An 18,065-nucleotide genomic window follows, 5' to 3' on the forward strand; every position below is an offset into this window, starting at 1 on the left:
TACAACAAGGGAGCTCATTCGATAATCAGATGAGAGATGATAAATTGGTCGAACTCTGAATAGTAATAAGGAAACAAATCCCAACTGTGATTCTATTGCCTTGGACATGGATATAGTCTTAGTTTTTGAATGGCAGTTAGCTTTTGACATCGGGAAGAAGTTCTATAGGTTTCGGTTCCCTAGCAGATGATTTAGGAACTACGGGGGGGGGGGGGGCATTTTTTAAAAAGCAAATAATTTTATCAAAGAAGATTACTAAAAAACACATTTCTCATGATTAAGAGCATGCAGGTGGCCTACACAGAAAGGACACGGTAAAAAGTAAATTCTGCAAATGACTTTTCTCACATACAGTAATGTTACTTGGGTAGAGAGGACGATGAATAAAAAACATTATACTAATTAAATCCTTATTTTCCTAACTAATGAGACATGATCAAACGAGTAACTCACAAAAGCTGTTCATATCTCACGCAGGTCTGAAGCCTTGGATCTCTTTTTCAAAAGAAAGTGCTGATATTTCTTCATCTCAAAAGTGAAAATTTTGACTAGTTTGCGATGTTAATCATTATACCTATTTAGTGGATTTATAAGGCTCCCTTGGTGAACATGTACTTTTAGTGGGCAGCAAATGAATGTCAGGGACTTGGTTTGATGTTTCTTTATTAATTTTTTATTTATTCTATTTCACAGATTTGGCTGTAAAAGAATTACAGCCAAATAGCTAGTGGCTATTACAAATGCCTATCCCTGCTGGCAATAGGCAAATACAAATATGACCAAGACGTTAAATTCAAATCTTAAACTATCTATATGAGTGATCAGTAAGTCTATCTAATAGATGTTATTCTACTGTAAATGCATTTAAGTTCGCGGGGATTTAATTTCGCGGTAGCGGGAAAAGGGACTTTTCGCGGTGGATCTAAGTTCGCGATAAAACCATAGACTGTAGTCTAATACCACAATAGAAAAATATTCGCGGTGGCTTTAAGTTCGCGGTGAAGTGGTCAACGCGAAAACCGCGAATATTAATCCACCGCGAACATTTCTGCATTTACAGTATTCAAAGCAAGCTGGCTGGTATTTAAGTACAACATGCTTTTTGGGTTCTGCGATCTACTTTCCACAGTAAGAGTAACTGATACAGCACAACATACACAGCAATCTGTACATTTAAATGTCACAACTTATGAGTGGAAACAAGGAAATAACACTGGCTTTAATTAAAGCTGAAGCAGATCTCCCTCGGAGCAACAAAATTAGTCAAGAGTTCATCTACTGATGTTACTGGAAATCTTAATAGACAATGGAAACAGAACATAATACTGTTACAGAAGTGGCATTTTTTTTATATCCAACAAATAATAAATTCTCTATGAGTTGGCTAAATTTTTTTAATTTCACCATTAAAACTGAGGTAGGCGGGGCTTATTCATAGGATCTATGTTGAAAGCCTGAAGCTCAAGGCAAAGGCAATGCTGACATCTTTAATCGAGGTGATGTGTTTTCATCAAGTAATTAGTACATGTAGCTACGTAACAAAACAATGTGACTTTGCTAAAGCTCACAGTTATCTACAGCCACTGCGATGTAGCTCTTGTCGGATATGGTGGGTAGGAAGCACTCAGCACATGTAACACCATCCTCCTACGCAGGGACATCCAACAAGGAAACCGCCTATCTGGATATACCCTGCTCTTTCAACTGTCACTCTTAGTTCCTGAGGACGTCCCCCCCCAAACCAGCTGTCAGCCAATCAGAGAATAGGCCTTTCAGTTTTCAAAAGGGGTCTCGCAAATATATGGGTAAGCTCATTAGTATGTATTAGCAGGGTGGTCAGGAACAGAGGGTGACGGTTGAAAGAGCAGGGCACATCCAGACAGGCGGTTTGGCTGTTGGATGTCCCTGCGTAGGAGGAGGATGAAATACATGCTACTTCATAAACACAAGCCTGTTTTATTCTTCTGCAGACGTCCCAATAGCATATCTGTCGTCTTCATCAGTGTATAATGAAGAGTTCATGATGCACTAATGAAGACAACAGATAAGTCCTTGAAGCATCCACAGATGGAAGAATAAAAGAGGATTGTGTAAGGAAACTTCTAGTATGTTCAGTTGATTACAAAACTTGATGAAACTATTGACGGAAACGCTACTTGAGTATATGATCGGCCATGTTATGGAGCCAGTCTGTGAGGCTGTTGATGCTGAGGTGACGACTAAAGGCGACGGCAGCGAGGTACCCCCCTCACACGGCTGCCAGGCCCATCAGTGCCTGGATAGAGTTGTCAACCAGCTGGGGAAAAAAGATACATGTAAAATTACATTTCCGTCCCTAAAATAAATGTAGAACAGAACATACGTACATGGAGTTTTATGCACATAACAGTGTTTAAGAGTCTGACTGAAAATTTTTCTGTGCTGTCAAAAAAATGCCTTTACAATGCAAGAAAACCTACAGCATTCTCCTTGCAATACTGAGAGAAACTCTATGAGAATAAAAGAATTCATTTATTTCTTGTTTTATATCTTGCATGTTGATTAGTGCTGAACTCTCAAAAATACATTTTCATTTCTAAAACTTCCCTTTGACATACCAATATACCAGAAACTCTCCCCTTTGACAGTCCAATGTTAACAAAATTATAAGACGGTTCACTCAAAAACAACATAGTCTTGACTTGAAATGAAACATATCAAATGATACATATCTAAGAGTTTTAATCTAAAAGTTGGTTCCTCCAGTTGCCAACAAAAGACAGCGGATTCTGTCTGAACCATTTCCAAACTTACCTTGCGCTCTCATTACCTGGCTGTCTATAACTCCATTTATGTCATACCTGTGACGCGAAAACGTTCGATACGGTTGTTCCGGACCGGATGGTAACTTTCCGTACGGCCCGGGGTTATCACACGGGCTCCATTCGAATAAATCGAACTGTTTCGAGTGGACCGAGTGCTGCGCCATCGACAGTTCAAATACCTGATTCAGACGTTGGAACATTACTGTTGCAACGCTTATTTTTCGAGGGCAACAAATTTATTCAACTTCTGGCGCATTTCGCATCAAAACAGTGGTTTTCTCAGGTGGGTATGACATAAATAAAATACACCACTCTCGGTCTCAGCCCTCCCGCGGGTCGGATCACCCTCCGGCCTTCGGCTGTCGGGCGATCCAACCCACGGTCGGGCTGATACCTTGGGTGATACGGAATACACCGTGTTGTATTCTATATTGATGTATCATAAAACTCACCACATCCTGCTTCTTTGCCTTGTTGATGACAACATGGTACCTGATTCTGGTGAAGGAAACCTGGTGGGGGGGGGAGCAAAAACAGTTTGCATCAAAGTCTACAGCTGTTCTGGCAATAGAGTCTGGCTAAATACTGGGACATTTGGTATGCATGGTCTAAACCAGGGTTGTAGCCAGCACCCGTCCTTCAGTCCTTTGAAGGAATTTTGCAGCTGGGGACTGAAAAAATTTTTGCCCATTCCGTCCTCTGTAATGGACAAAAACTATATGTTAAGTCAGTAAAGATATAAAAAAACTGTCTTCTTGTGTAATTTTTCACCAAAGCAGATGAACAGCTTAGTCTACCAGCAAAATCTACACCTCAAAATGCAGGAAATTGGGTATTAGGGGGTCTAGATTTCAATTTTTTCAGGGGAGTATGCCCCCGGATTCCCCTAGGAACGTTATGCCTTCGGCTCGACGTCTCGTTCTTTCCGATTCAAAATCGAGGGGACTGAAAATGATTTCAGGCTGGCTACAACCCTGGTCTAAACAAAGTTTTCGGTTTCAAAATTTTTGATAACAAGATGTATTCCTCTAGTGTACAGTTAGCAGTGAGTTTAATCAATTTATCCCGTAGGAAAGAGATCTTATTCACACATCAGATAGCTTCCCTTTGTCATTTCATTAAACTTGACTTTGACAAAAACTACAGGGCTCCCTCTCAAAGTAGTTTGCCAAAACTGCCAAAAGGTTGTCAAATTTCCAAAACTGAACAAGTCACCTAATTTCTGTCAGGATTAATGATAATCTAGAACCCCCCTCCCAAGCAAGTGCAAAGGTTCCAAATGTTCCAAAACCTCTGTCACAAAATCTGTCACCCCTAAACCTACTACAGAGGTAGCAAGTGGTAGGGTGTCGGAACATAGGTTGAGCATAAAAACAAAAGAGGGGCAGAACCTAGGTGTGTCAGAACCAGGGCTCTAGCCAGCTCGAATTTTTTTTCCGTCAGCCAATTCCCATTGTCTCGAAAATCGCGAAAACAATCTTCCATGAGTTAGAAAGACTGAACTGAGACCTTGAAAAACGGTTTTTAATGAGATTATCGTATGCTAAAGGACGCCGACACACTTCGTCAACAATAATAACAATAGCAAAACAAACAGTGTGTGGCTTTTATGGCCGTGGACGGCGTCCCCAAGCCGCCTGTAGCTTCCACCAAGGATTTTTGTCCGTCAAGGTTGACGGATTGGTTTTAAAATTTTTCCGTCACACGCAGCAAATTTCCGTCAAAACGGACGCTGGCTAGACCCCTGGTCAGAACATACTGATAGGGGTGTCGGAACAAAGGGATGATAGGGGTGCCAGAGCATAGGGTTGTTGGAACTCAAAAGCTCTTCCCCAAATAAACAATCTCCCCCCAAGCCCAGGTAAGCACCCACCATGGTGTAGAGGGGGATGAAGATGCTGGGCATGATGGCGTGCAGGAAGCAAACAAACAAACAAACAAACAAACAAACAAGCCCAGGTAAGTACCCACCATGGTGTATAGGGGGATGAAGATGCTGGGCATGATGGCGTGCAGGAAGCAAACAAACAAACAAACAAACAAACAAACAAGCTCAGGTAAGCACCCACCATGGTGTAGAGGGGGATGAAGATGCTGGGCATGATGGCGTGCAGGAAGCAAACAAACAAACAAACAAACAAACAAACAAGCTCAGGTAAGCACCCACCATGGTGTATAGGGGGATGAAGATGCTGGGCATGATGGCGTGCAGGAAGCAAACAAACAAACAAACAAACAAACAAACAAGCTCAGGTAAGCACCCACCATGGTGTAGAGGGGGATGAAGATGCTGGGCATGATGGCGTGCAGGAAGCAAACAAACAAACAAACAAACAAGCCCAGGTAAGTACCCACCATGGTGTAGAGGGGGATGAAGATGCTGGGCATGATGGCGTGCAGGAAGCAAACAAATAAACAAACAAACAAACAAACAAGCCCAGGTAAGTACCCACCATGGTGTAGAGGGGGATGAAGATGCTGGGCATGATGGCGTGCAGGAAGCAAACAAATAAACAAACAAACAAACAAACAAGCCCAGGTAAGTACCCACCATGGTGTAGAGGGGGATGAAGATGCTGGGCATGATGGCGTGCAGGAAGCTGTCCACCTTCTTCCTCATCAGGAACCACCTGGAGTTCACTGACTTCCGCATCTGGAACAAACGAATTTGTTTGTTTGTTTGTTTGTTTATTCTTTATTTAACCAGGGTGAAAGCATATCGCCTGACAGTGTTATTTAAAGCCCCCTGGGGGGGGGAGAACCCTGAACATAAGTCATACATATCATGTTGTATCATAAATTGTGACCTGTACTGAACCCAGTGGGTATGTATGTACAATAAAGGTCTTCATTCATTCATTCATTCATTAAGTTAAACAAATCAACTTCAATAACATAATCGTACATTAAGTTCTATGAAACCAAATTACTTAATAAGTTAAACATTAACATAAAGATTGTGCAAAACAAGATTAACTTAGATAACATAAAATCATACTACCAAACGAGTGAATAATACGTTTAACCTTGACGTAAGATGACACAGAAAATACAAGAAAAAGAAGTCAGTGTATCACAGTCAGCTGCGTCAACTCATGATAGGAATGGTACGTGGGGGTGTTTTTATAGTGAAATAAGTACATTTTCCGTAAAATGGCAGAATCCTCCTTCATTTCATTCTGTCATTCTCTTACAGGAAAATGTGAATACAAAACACCTAGACAAGTCAATTGAATTTTAATGTGAACTTTATCACTACCAATGCAAAATGGTAGCCTGTAATTATGAAAGTGAACTGCTTGCATAGTCTTCTACCATAAATTTATTCATTTATCTTCAAGCCTTAGAAATCAATCCCACTGATAACTTAAAATGAACCAAAATAATCAATCAGACTTTGAATCTCACTTTAATGCAAACAAACAAAATAAGCCTGACCTAGTCTCATGTTCTCTCGCGAGATGGAGACTAGGTCATCCTCCGTGATCAAGATGTGCTGTCAGACATAGAAAATTTGGAGGTATGTACCTTACCTTTAAAAACAGTCATTGCTCGAAGAAAATTTGGAGTAACTGTATTCATATGTGACTGATGAACCTTTTCAGCGAATAACAAACAAATATAACATGGTCTGACCTCAATATAGTTGTACATGGCCAGGTCGCAGATGGCGTGGGCGTCGGGTGATCGATACACGGAGAACTTTGGAAGTGCTTTACCTGAAACACAAGTCATGCACTTCACAGTTATTAATGTATACCTTACAGGGCTCGAAATACAACCTGCATGTGCAGGTTGGTGCAGGTAGAATTAGAGCTGTGCAGGTATTTCTGGTGTCCACCTGCACCTAACCTGCACTGGTCCATGTACTAAGTTTTATACATAAATATCCTATAATATGGAGCTGTATATAGATTGCTATTAACTGCATTGACTGTTACCACCTATAAATTATAAAAGAAAGAATAGCAATGGTTACTGAACAACTTTTAGTATGATCCATTACTAAATTTAGAGTGGTGCAGGTAAAATTTGTCTGGTGCAGGTAATTTTTAATGTTACCCGCACTAGGGCAGGTATGCAGAAAAAAGTATTTTGAGCCCTGTTATCAATACTTACTGCTGGTGTGTAGAGAACTAGGGACACACCAATGTGCAAATATACTCGTTCACGGACAATGTTGGAATGGAAGCGAAAGAAAAATCTTACTTAAGCCGAGGGTAGAAGTTTTCAATCTGACTATACAATGTATTTATTTCCTGGGAATCAATATACAGACTATATCCTTAGTGCCTGTTTTGTTACTGAATATTTAATTCCAAATTATCTTTCAAACAGGGCAGTAAGTGATGTGGCCTTTGAATGAATGATGTGTAAGTAAAAATTCAAAGTGTTGCAAGGTTGACTTACTTAGATCATTGTTAAGGTCCTCTAGGATCTCATCAAAAACCAGGCAGTCCTCAAACCCCTGAAAGATACATTGCACAAGTTTGATACTTATAATAGATAACATAGATTAAGGAAATTACACATGTGAACAAAATGTCATAGATATGCGATGAGCAAATTACCTTCCTACTAATTGGAGTAATTTTGAGTTTGTGCTGGGGGTGAGGGCTTGATCTAAGGGTAAGCCCCAAGTCTGACATGATACTAGGGACGGCATTTGTCACTTTGGATGGGGCCGGATAAGTGTTAAGCCTTTGCAAATAAAAGAACGCAAGACACTTAGCACCGAGCATAGCAGCACAGTGCTTGGATATGTCATGCAGGCTGTAGTATGAAAGTAATGATAAGCTTCATAAAAAAAAGATTACACTTTGTTTCAAACATTATGCTTTGAGTTCAACAGAAGAGAGAAAGAGGTAGAAAGGGAGGGAAAAGGAGGGAGAGAGGGAGCGAGATAATGGAGGAGAGAAAAAGAAAGAGAGGGAGTAGGAAGAAAGGGAGGAGAGAGACAGGGAGAGAGAGAGAGATGGAGTCTAGAGAAAGGGAGGAGAGAGACAGGGAGAGAGAGAGGGATGAGAGAGAGAGGGGAGAGAGAGAGAATGGTTGTTTAGCTAGCGTGCATTTGTACTTACACAGTTCATGCCCTGCCCATAGAAGGGCACCATGGCGTGTGCGGCGTCTCCCATGATGACTGCCTTGTCAGATACGTGATACGGGGAGCACTGTGGAGGGCAAGACAGTTAAATTTCTTCAGAAAATTTCTGATGAACAAACTAATTTGGAAAAAAAGGTGTTAAAAGTATGTCTTAGTGGCTATTCAGCCCCGTTTCCTAATTTCTTTGTACGATAAAATCATCACTTTACATAATCTGAATAAAAATATCGCCTTTCTAATGCCCAAATAACTTGACACATGCACAATTTTCAGACACCAACCTTGACAGAAACCAGCGGCAGTGGAGGTAGTCTGAAGTAGGTTTCCTTCAGGCTCTCCCTGGAAGAGAACAGCAATGAGGGTTTGTTGCCAAAACTTGCCATACACAATGTAGATGCCACCTGGTGACTTTGGAAGGCAAGTCAGCTGCCACTGAGAATCATGATCTTAATTCTTACAATGCTGCTGGGTTGAAACTTGACAAGCTTAGGCCAACCAGTTTGATTTCTTGGACATTTTTATGCAAAATTCTAGCAAGTCTTGCTAGAATTTCACATAAAAATGTCTAAGAAAATGCAAGACAAAAAAGCTGGGGTAAAAACTTGCATTTGGTTCTGTTGACTCCATTATGTGTGCCAAGTTACAGACTTAGCCTCAGACTCTTTTTTTCCTGTTTACTTTCTAATATACCATTTTTTCTAAAATCTGAGAACCAAGAAATTAAATTGGTGCTGCCTTAAGGATTACCTGCCTTCTCTGAAAAATCAATATCCAATCACATCATATTACGTTGTGACATGGGAAGTAATTCTAGTTGAGTGTCTTGTTACAGAATGACATACTGTAAATGCAGAAATGTTCGCGACGGATTAATGTTTGCGGGTTTCGCAGTGACTACTTCACCGCGAACTTAAAACCACCGCGACCATTTTTCTATTAAGGTATTAGACTGCAGTCTATGGTGTCACCGCGAACTTAAATCCACTGCGAAAAGTTGTTTTTCCTGCTACCGCGAAATTAAATGCATTTACAGTACTCTCCATTCATTTATTCATTCACCCCATCTTGATTTACTGTAATTCCTGATTTTTTCACTGTACTGTTATGTTCACGGTTTCCACGGTGACGACTGTAACGTGAACTTATCATTACTGATAACAAATAATTCACAGACTTTTTTAATGCGCACTTGCCATGACAGTGAACATTTAGTTCCGAGAACAAGTTTAATTTTCTCAGACCGTGAAAGTTTGGTACCGTGAAGACAAAGTGAATTACAGTATCCTGTTTCAAAGTCTGCAAGAGAAGCTCCACATGCAGTTTGAGAGAAAGCTGCTAGAGTTATATTTTTTATGCCACATCTTCCAGACCACACAAGCTATTTGACACCCAAAAGTCGTGACCATGGCTCTCAAGGACACGAGATAGGGAACCAGGGTGACCTACTCTCCGATCAGCGGGACAGAATCTGGGAATTTCTCCAGGAAGAACTGCAGGACGTCGTCTCCCGTCTTCAGCTGATCAAACATGTCGAAGGGCATGAAGAGGGTCAGGGTGAAGGACTTGTCCTGTGGGGAGAAAGGTTTCCACAGGTTAGTCAGGACTAAGGGTGGGTACCGGTTTTTCTTATTGGACCGGTCAGGTCCAGAAAAAACGCACCTGAAAAAATTTGGTGTTACAGTACTGAATGTTGTACCTATTGGAAAATGACCAGATTGCATGAGGCATTCACACGTTTTGGGGCTTATCGGTGGAAGAAAACAAGGGAGAAGAAGAGTAGAGTCTATAATAGTAATTTCTTCCAAGTTTTACAGTCAATTGTACAGGCCGGGCAGTTAGCCTTGTAGGATTTTAAAACACCAGTGGGAGTTGAATACTCCACAAAACTCATCTCTTTGTAGCGAAATGGACCTGGTCCATTGTTTTGAGTATCGTCCATTCACAAGTTTCCATATACTGAATCAGGTCCAGGTTCAGGTTCACACAGAGCCAAAGACAGAAGGGAATGGAATAGGCTGGTACTGGATACCACTATGGTCCCAAACCCTTAAGATTTACAGTATCTTAAATACATGGTGGATCATGACGGGCTGAAGAATGTGAAACACAAATGACTGAAAACTGAAAAGGACAGTCTGACCTGGTTTGGCAGAGCAATCATCATGTACTCGTTCCTGGGCCAGATGTGGAGATAGTTGACAGCCATGGCGAACTGGAACAGAAGTCATAGTCGGGTCAGGAATAAGATACAAAATCCTTTAGAGCTGTTTACATCTGTAAATAGTTCCATCAGGTTGGTTGGTAAATTACTGGGTAACAAAGACGACAGCCATGTGAATTATATCTACCGGAAGTTGACATTTCAGACATATCTGTCCATTGTAAAGTGGTACAGTCTTTACCTCCCCATCGTCAAGTGGAACAGTCCTTACCTCCCCATTGTAAAATGGTACAGTCCTTAACTCCCCATTGTAAAATGGTACAGTCCTTACCTCCCCATTGTAAAGTGGTACAGTCCTTACCTCCCCATTGTGAGGTGGTACAGTCAGCTCCATGTACCCATGCGGGATGTACTCCTGGCTGTAGTTGAACCTGGGCCTCTTCACCATGTGTTTCCTGATGGCCGAGTACTAACCTCCCTATTGTAAAGTGGTACAGTCCTTACCTCCCCATTGTAAAGTGGTACAGTCCTTACCTCCCCATTATAAAGTGGTACAGTCCTTACCTCCCCATAGTAAAGTGGTACAGTCCTTACCTCCCCATTATGAGGTGGTACAGTCAGCTCCATGTACCCGTGCGGGATGTACTCCTGGCTGTAGTTGAACCTGGGCCTCTTCACCATGTGTTTCCTGATGGCAGAGTACGCCCCATCGTTCCCCATGATCAGGTCTGTCCTCACCTCCACATCCTCTCCCCCGTTCCTGTCCCAACGGTTGGTAAAATGCATGATCAGCCTCAATGTTCATACATACGCATGATCACTACAGATGGTGTATCATCTGAAAGGGACATGGTATAAGCTTCAGTGCTGCAAATTCATTTTATTTTTGTGTGAATGTAATTTTGAGGTAGAAGTGACTATAAGGTTTTCATGGCGCTTTACAGCAGCACAAAAGAAGCGAAAAAGACATCAGTATTTTGTGGTATCATAATTTCAATGCAAGAACAAAACTGCCTTGAATATTTACTTGTAACAATCTAATTTAATTTTGTTTAAGTTTAAGTTTCCAAACTTTTGTACATGTGTACAATTTAGATATGCATTAGTTATATCCTGTTTATCCCTTAGTATCATTATTCATCACAGATGTACTAATTTTGGAATATATTGTCTTTCAGTCTCAGGCCTGAGACTGGAAAGACTGATACTTGAGAAAAATGTAATAATACTTGATGTTGCTCAGCTGTCATCTTAAACTTTAAAAGAGCTGCCACAGAATCTCAGCACCAATCGCTGGTTGTATTTCAGAATAGAGCATTAATTTTAATATGATTGACACTGACAGTCTCATTGACTGGTCTAAATGCTTCATGAAAAAGCCATCTGCATATCATCTGACACAAGGCACATCCAAAAGCAGGGATTGCAAAGAAGAACGACAGCACTTCACAGCAACTACGATAAGTTTAAGCTGAGCAGTTGTTGTAAAGCAAAACAAAACAAGTCAGCTCCAAAAGTGAGTCTTGATTCTTGCAGCAGTTTCTTGATGACAAGGTTCAAGAGTCATTGTGCCTCTTTGGGGTAGGAGAATTTCAACTCAAATGATGATGTGTGTAAGCAGTGGAGTGGAAACTAGCATGGATGCCAGAGTCACTTAAGCTTTTGTCATTACTTAGTAGAAGAGAAAGGTTTTTTTTTCCAGGGACCCACTGTAAAGCAGCGTGGTTACACTGAGTTGGGCTACCCTGGCTAAAAAAAAAACAGAATAAAAAAAAAAAAAATAGTTTCAGATCACACCACTACACACAGAGGTACCTCTCGTAAGCCTGGCCAAAACTGTCATCATCATTAGCAGGTTCTCTACAGAACAAAGTTTAAAGTTAGGCTTGCTCAAATATTATTAGTCTCTTCATGATCCAACACCTTGTTGTCAAATTGAAAAAAAGTTGTCGAAATCAAAGCAAATATTGGCAGGAGGAGGCTGCCTTGGAGTATAATTCAGCTAAAAGGAATTTCAGCTGCAAATGGTAAATCTAAGGCTGAAGACCCAAAGAGTCTGGTAGAGTCTAGAATGTAACGGCTAACATCACATTCAGACAACATCAATAAAACATGCAATGGAATTTGGAGTGCATCTCTTAACATGCACAAGACTACAAAGTTATCAAAGTCTGAATGATGAACTCACATTTTGAGGTCACCTGCCCTTCTCAAGGTCACAGCTCATGAGCTTGTGCTGGAAGTGCAGGGTGACGTCAGGCCTCTTCTCTGCAGCTGCAGAAAGGGTAAGATATACGATGTTGGACAGTTTACCCTCTACTGTATTTTCCAAGCAATGCCAGGCTGACTAAACTTAAACACACAACTTGGTGCTTTCCTGCTTCCTTGTGGATGACTAGTCTTGCAATAAGCCTTCTGCAGGTATGCTATCTATAGGCTTGAATCTCAATTTCAAAAAGGAAGAAATCATGTATAACATAAACTCTATAATTCCACCAGGTGCCATAATACCGCCACATCAAGAAAACATTATTATAGAGGCTTTCTCAAGGTTGTCTTGAACAGCTAAATATACCTCTGGTTTACTGAAGCCGCATTAGTAACATCTCTTTGAATCACTGAAAATCCATGTATTTTTTCTCAATGTAGCAGTATTATGGCATCCAGCAGAAATTTGGAGATTTTATCAACTTATAGCTTAAGTTTGGATTTGTTGCTCATTGTTGGAGGTATCAGATCTGTCATAAAACTAACCAGGATGGTTTTCGGGACCAATGTGATGTACAGTATATTTCAATTGTACTTTATGTGCAAAGCAAGTTATGTAAAGGAAATAAGCTGTGCTGACACTGCCAGAATACCTCTCAGTCTTCAGTACTCTATACATGAGCCATCAGGGATTGTTACCTGTTAAGAGTGTTTCATTGAGCTTCCTCCTGTCCACTGACATGATGTACTGAAAAAAAGATTTAATGCATTCATCAGTAGGTAATGCGAAATGTAAAAAAAATCAGTTCAGTTGGAAGTCACATTCTCAAATCCTCTTGTCTTATGATCAAGCATAAGAAATGTACTGAAATGACCAGGCAAACATTTTATTATGAAAATCCTGATAGTTTATAATATCTATCATGGCATAAATACATGTACCAGAAACAGGCAGTCATGGAAATCACAAGTATGATAAAGCTCTGTCAATCAGCTTGCAACAGTCAACTTTCTCTATGCTGCCTAACCTGGTAACTAGGGGTGGGTACGGGTACAGAAAATTCAAGTACAGGTGCAGTCCAGGTCTGGACCTGAACCTGGACACAATTGTTTGTGAATGGGCAATACTAAAAAACAATGCATTGGTCAAGTTTGCTACAAAGGAATCTGTTTGTTGGAGTATCCTATCTTCATGTAAACAACGATAACTGCCTCTGACCAAATTTGACTGTAGAACCTTGATACTAATAACTATCAACTCTCCTCTACGTTGCTCTTGATATTTTCTTTGACAAACACGGGAACGCCTGCTGCGGTAGTGCCAGTATAATCTGCTCATTTTTTAATCAGTCCGACATCCGTTCCGAGGAATTTTTTCAGGTCCATTTTTTTCAGACCTGGTTCAACAAGAAATTTTGCACCAGTTTTGTATCAGTAAACCATACCGGTACCCACCCCTATATACTGGTAACAAATAAAAATTTGGTGCAAAACAGCTACCTTAGCAGACTGAGGGTTAAATTGCTGTGAAGTAGACTCTGCAAACATTATCAATACCCATATAATATGGCCTCCTTCGGTCAATATTGACCATGGTAAAATCCTAATTGATATCCGCCCAACAGCGTCGACTGTGGCTAAACAGTCCTATACGAGAATGACAGTCTCTGCCACATCTGTAAGCTGACTCAGGTCTGTTGCAGAGTTCCTTTCCCAGGATCCGCTTTTCTTCTGTCATGCGCATCAGTCTGGTTTCTACTGATATTAGATGTCTGTACACCAACAATACCACTAGTTTATGTGATGATATTGTGCACACCTATACCTGCTGCACCTACAACCATTCCTGGGCATCCAGAATAGGAGTTCACTCCCACATGAGGTCAGCCACCTTGGCAAGTGACTGGCTGCTTGTCTACTCGTCTGTCGACATTGACAGGAGAATCCATCAGAATTGTGCACACCTATACCTGCCGCTCACCTGGTCTGACTTGCCGTAAGGTATTGGTCTCAGGGTCCCGTTCAGATCGTGGATCATCCTGGCATACATGGGGATGCCATCCTCAACAACCTGGTGGGGAAAAGAAACAAAAATATACCTCCATGTACATAAGAGATTCTCTTCAGAGTCAGACATTCAAATTAAGTTCTGATGGAGCTTTAGTGCATGAATTTGTGCCCTATCCATTTACTGTGGAAGTCGCTTGTGCTGAATATCAGATTTATAGAAGCTTACGACTGTCATTATAAGAGAGCTTGTGACTGCTTATTATTAATAAGTAATTAATAAAATGACACAGTTTAAGAGAAATTGTGATTACTCTTTCACATTACTTTTTAAACTTCAAAATCAGCAACAGACACTGCACGAAGTAGTATAACACTAGTTCACCTATATTTGTTGTGGTAAGAAACATGATATTTAGTGATGTCAAGTCAATGGACGGTTGTTTCAAATTGCAATATTTTCACAATTTTGCCGTCTGAAACAGCCGTTCGTCGACTTAATATCCCTAAATACCCAATGTTTTAAAGAACGGATACAGGCAACCCTGCAGATAAAGGTGAACTAGCGTTACATAAATAGGCTGAAGCAGCTCTATTTACCTGATCTTCCAGCCCCACTTTCTTCAGAGCCTCCCTCCCTCTGCAGGACAGCGCCAAGTTGATGCTGCGACCTCGTACGACCTCCATAGTACGGATATCTGAAATAACGTTATAAGAAAACACAAGTTGTAACGTCCATGGTGGCAAAATATATTTTGCTACAACCTGTACAAAAATCAAAATTTGATCTGCATGTGCTCATATGAAAATGGGCAGAATGAGGAAGTACTGTAAATGCATTTAAGTTCACGGGGATTTAATTTCGCAGTAGCGGGAAAATGGACTTTTCGCGGTGGTTTTAATTTCGCGGTAGCACCATGCACTGGAAAAATGTTCGCGGTGGTTTTAAATTCGCGGTGAAGCGGCCGCCGCAAAAACCGCAATCCACTGCGAATATTTCTGCATTTACAGTATCTAACAGACTGTGATAGTATGAGATATAAGCCAGCTGACAGTTTTAATTGCACATGCACAAGGTCAAAGCTGAAGGCCCCTAACTCAGCTCTGTTGTACAATTAACTGGCTTCTACTGTAGTCCCTTTGCTTGATATCACATCAAGACCTGTTTCTGTCTAAACTTAAACATATCATCCACCATGCAGCACACTGCTCATGTGCAGTTTGAATTGTGAACCAGCTTATTTCCTGTAACGTTACCTGCTCTGGCCTCGTACAGGTCCACCTTGAAGCCCCTGCTGGACAGGTAGCAGGCATTCATAGCTCCAACCTGCGGACGGGTTCATGACATTGATCATTGCATATAATCCTTATGAGTTAGCGACTGTGACATGTTCAAACATTTTTCTACTTAGATGTATTGAATTGTTACGCCAGTTTCGTTCTAGGGCCGTATAACCCTGTCGTGCATATATAAGCATCATCATCATAAGTGACGCTGAAGAAGAGTGATGGATCATGCCCTTATGTGGAGGTGGTCAATTGTTCCCTACATGCAGGTTTCACTGAATAGTACATATACTAGTATATCTACATTCTATATTCTGTAATATCTGCTACATTTGTATTCATTTCTTTGCATATTGTTTTGTTATTGCAAATAAAATGTTTTTAAACATTTAACATTGACACATGGAAAAACATTTTTCTCACCAGCCCGCCTCCGACCACGGCCACACTCTTCTGTGCCTGTTTCTCCATGCCTTCTGTAGTGTAGACAGGTTTCTGCAGCTGACCAGGTTACCCAGTCCGGCTATCCTCTGTGACCTGATTTGTTACATAACACAGTAACGTTACCGTTAGATAACGTTGGGGCATTCTCCGATAAGTCACAAGTTTCTGTGCAGAGAAGTTGGAGAACTGGTACAGGGCCACAATATAAATTTCTTATGAGAATTCTTCTACTTATATACGATTTATCTTCATGTATATTTGGTCAATTTGCAAAAGAAATCGTAGTTGCCCCCTGGAAAGAGCTGCATGATAGCGCGCAGTCCCGTGCATACGTAGCCCATCTACCACTTTCTCTGAGTTGTTCTAGCAAGATTTAACATAGAATGTTTTGTAAAATACAATTTACTTTACGTTTACTCTTTCATAGCCTGTACGTTCCGGGTAATTGACGTAAAAACCACAAAACAAACCTGCGAAGTGCGAAGTTGACACCTTTACTCTGACCTCTTCACCTCTAACCCCTGACCCGAGGTCACACCCAGCAGACACTGCGGAGAAACATGGAAGGGATCGGGACAGAAATCACTCACAAAATCCGGGTAAATATGCCCAAATTCTGCTTTATACAATAATCTATCGCAAATATGTTTGATCAAAGGTATTAATGATAACTTGAAGATCATAAGAATGACGTTTGTAGCCAGTTCGAAGTAGCGGTAGCACGCAAAAACACCACGGTTTACAGCGCTCTTGTTCACCCTTGCTACCCAAGCCGGTTTCCATGAACTCGAAATTTTTGTGCGAAATTTATGAAAAAAGGAATTTCAATTACAATACATCATCCAAAACTTCGCTTTAACATGATCTTATGCAGTATGGTACAATGTGTGACAGAGACTCTGGAATAACACATCTTCCATTTAATTCTGCAGAGCGCGATCAAAGCAAAGCTTGTGGACCTGGGAGCTTACGTAGGTGAGTCGTTTTCAGTCCCCTATAAAACACACCACATGATGTGTGAATTTCTGAATATTATAATATTTATATGTCTGGTAGTGTTGCCTGGCTGCCTTTGTAAGCATTAACAGCAAATAGTTAAATCTCCGTCTGTATTTGAATTTGAGTATCGTCCTTTTGTGTAACACACCAGCTTTACTATATCTGGAAGTCCAAGAAGATGTTCGTTAGATTGAAGTCAAGATCATGGCTGTTCGCTCAGTTAATGCCAGTATTCATGGACAGTCGTTGGATGGTAGCCATTCGGAGAAGCGTGGCAAAAAAATGTTACGCTCTTCCACCTCTACATCTGCTTGGAGATGACAGCTTTGTCTGCTGCATGTGATAGCAGCAGAATGAGCTGGATATAAAGGGGACTACACAGTTACATTACAACATATCCCAATAAATCATGGAATCTGGTAATTTTTCCACTATTTCATGGTGCAGAGGTGCAGAAAATGCCAAGATGAAGAAAGGTTATTTTTCACAACTGATGTAGCAAGTAAAGGGTCTTTCCTACCATAGCCACCCAAAAACTGTGCAGAAAATTCACAGTAAACAGTTTCAAAGTAAGACTGGACAAGTTGATGGAGAACCACCCAGTTGTGTACGACTATAAAGCCTTGGACAACCCTCACAAACCAACCATCACAGTCTGCTGAAAGCAGAGTGGTAGAAACAGTTGATGACGAGCGGTTCCATGGGGTGTGAACTCCTATATAGCTACTCAACCAAAAGAAGTTGACTCTACAGTCTACTCTAAAATATTCCACCAAGAAAGGGTTTTAGATGGTTCAGTGACTTCTTTATTGAGGTCTCTCACCATGGTGTCTAGGCACATGCATTAACTCTTGCATCACCCCTATAGTACTGTATTTGAACATACAATGACCTGTCACATTTGACCCCTTGTTGCCCACTTCCAACCCTTGTTTGATCCTGTCTGGTAGGGGTTAACCCCTACTCACCACTGTCATTGGTGACAATTGAATGAGTTCCAAGGTCTATGAAATGGCACCATTTTTACGTGATACAAACAAACTTTATCAGG

The 18,065-nt window shown here is 40.9% G+C and overlaps 2 protein-coding genes across 2 annotated transcripts in view; one reads left to right on the top strand and one right to left on the bottom strand.

Moving 5' to 3' along the window:
- Window positions 1-1,988: 1,988 nt before the first annotated feature.
- On the bottom strand, window positions 1,989-16,564 carry LOC118422288 (kynurenine 3-monooxygenase-like). Its single transcript, XM_035829810.1, has 17 exons — window positions 16,486-16,564; window positions 15,995-16,108; window positions 15,542-15,611; window positions 14,885-14,982; window positions 14,259-14,348; window positions 12,977-13,025; window positions 12,268-12,343; window positions 10,664-10,862; window positions 10,049-10,120; window positions 9,355-9,476; window positions 8,190-8,247; window positions 7,886-7,975; window positions 7,215-7,272; window positions 6,441-6,523; window positions 5,356-5,457; window positions 3,257-3,316; window positions 1,989-2,296 (listed from the first exon to the last, which is right to left on the bottom strand). The coding sequence occupies exons 2-17, from the start codon at window positions 16,040-16,042 to the stop codon at window positions 2,249-2,251; spliced, it is 1,323 nt and encodes a 440-aa protein (XP_035685703.1). The 5' UTR covers window positions 16,043-16,108; window positions 16,486-16,564; the 3' UTR covers window positions 1,989-2,248.
- The window catches only part of LOC118422329 (zinc finger CCCH domain-containing protein 14-like), a 22,219-nt gene continuing 20,656 nt past the window's right edge, over window positions 16,503-18,065 (top strand). The window contains exons 1-2 of the mRNA XM_035829851.1: window positions 16,503-16,614; window positions 16,948-16,990. Coding sequence (XP_035685744.1) covers window positions 16,576-16,614; window positions 16,948-16,990 — 82 coding nt within the window. The 5' untranslated portion in view covers window positions 16,503-16,575. The remainder of the gene's footprint in view (window positions 16,615-16,947; window positions 16,991-18,065) is intronic.

The sequence above is a fragment of the Branchiostoma floridae genome, chromosome 1 (assembly GCF_000003815.2).
Source record: "Branchiostoma floridae strain S238N-H82 chromosome 1, Bfl_VNyyK, whole genome shotgun sequence".
NCBI classification, from domain to species: Eukaryota; Metazoa; Chordata; class Leptocardii; order Amphioxiformes; family Branchiostomatidae; genus Branchiostoma; species Branchiostoma floridae.

Coding starts and splice junctions, on each gene's coding strand:
- LOC118422288 (XM_035829810.1), bottom strand. CDS start 16,042: ATGGAGAAACAGGCACAGAAGAGTGTGGCCGTGGTCGGAGGCGGGCTG. Junction 5,458..6,440: donor CCATGTACAACTATATTGAG/GTCAGACCATGT, acceptor CGTTTGTTCCAG/ATGCGGAAGTCAGTGAACTC. Junction 3,317..5,355: donor TCATCCCCCTCTACACCATG/GTGGGTACTTAC, acceptor CCCCCCCACCAG/GTTTCCTTCACCAGAATCAG.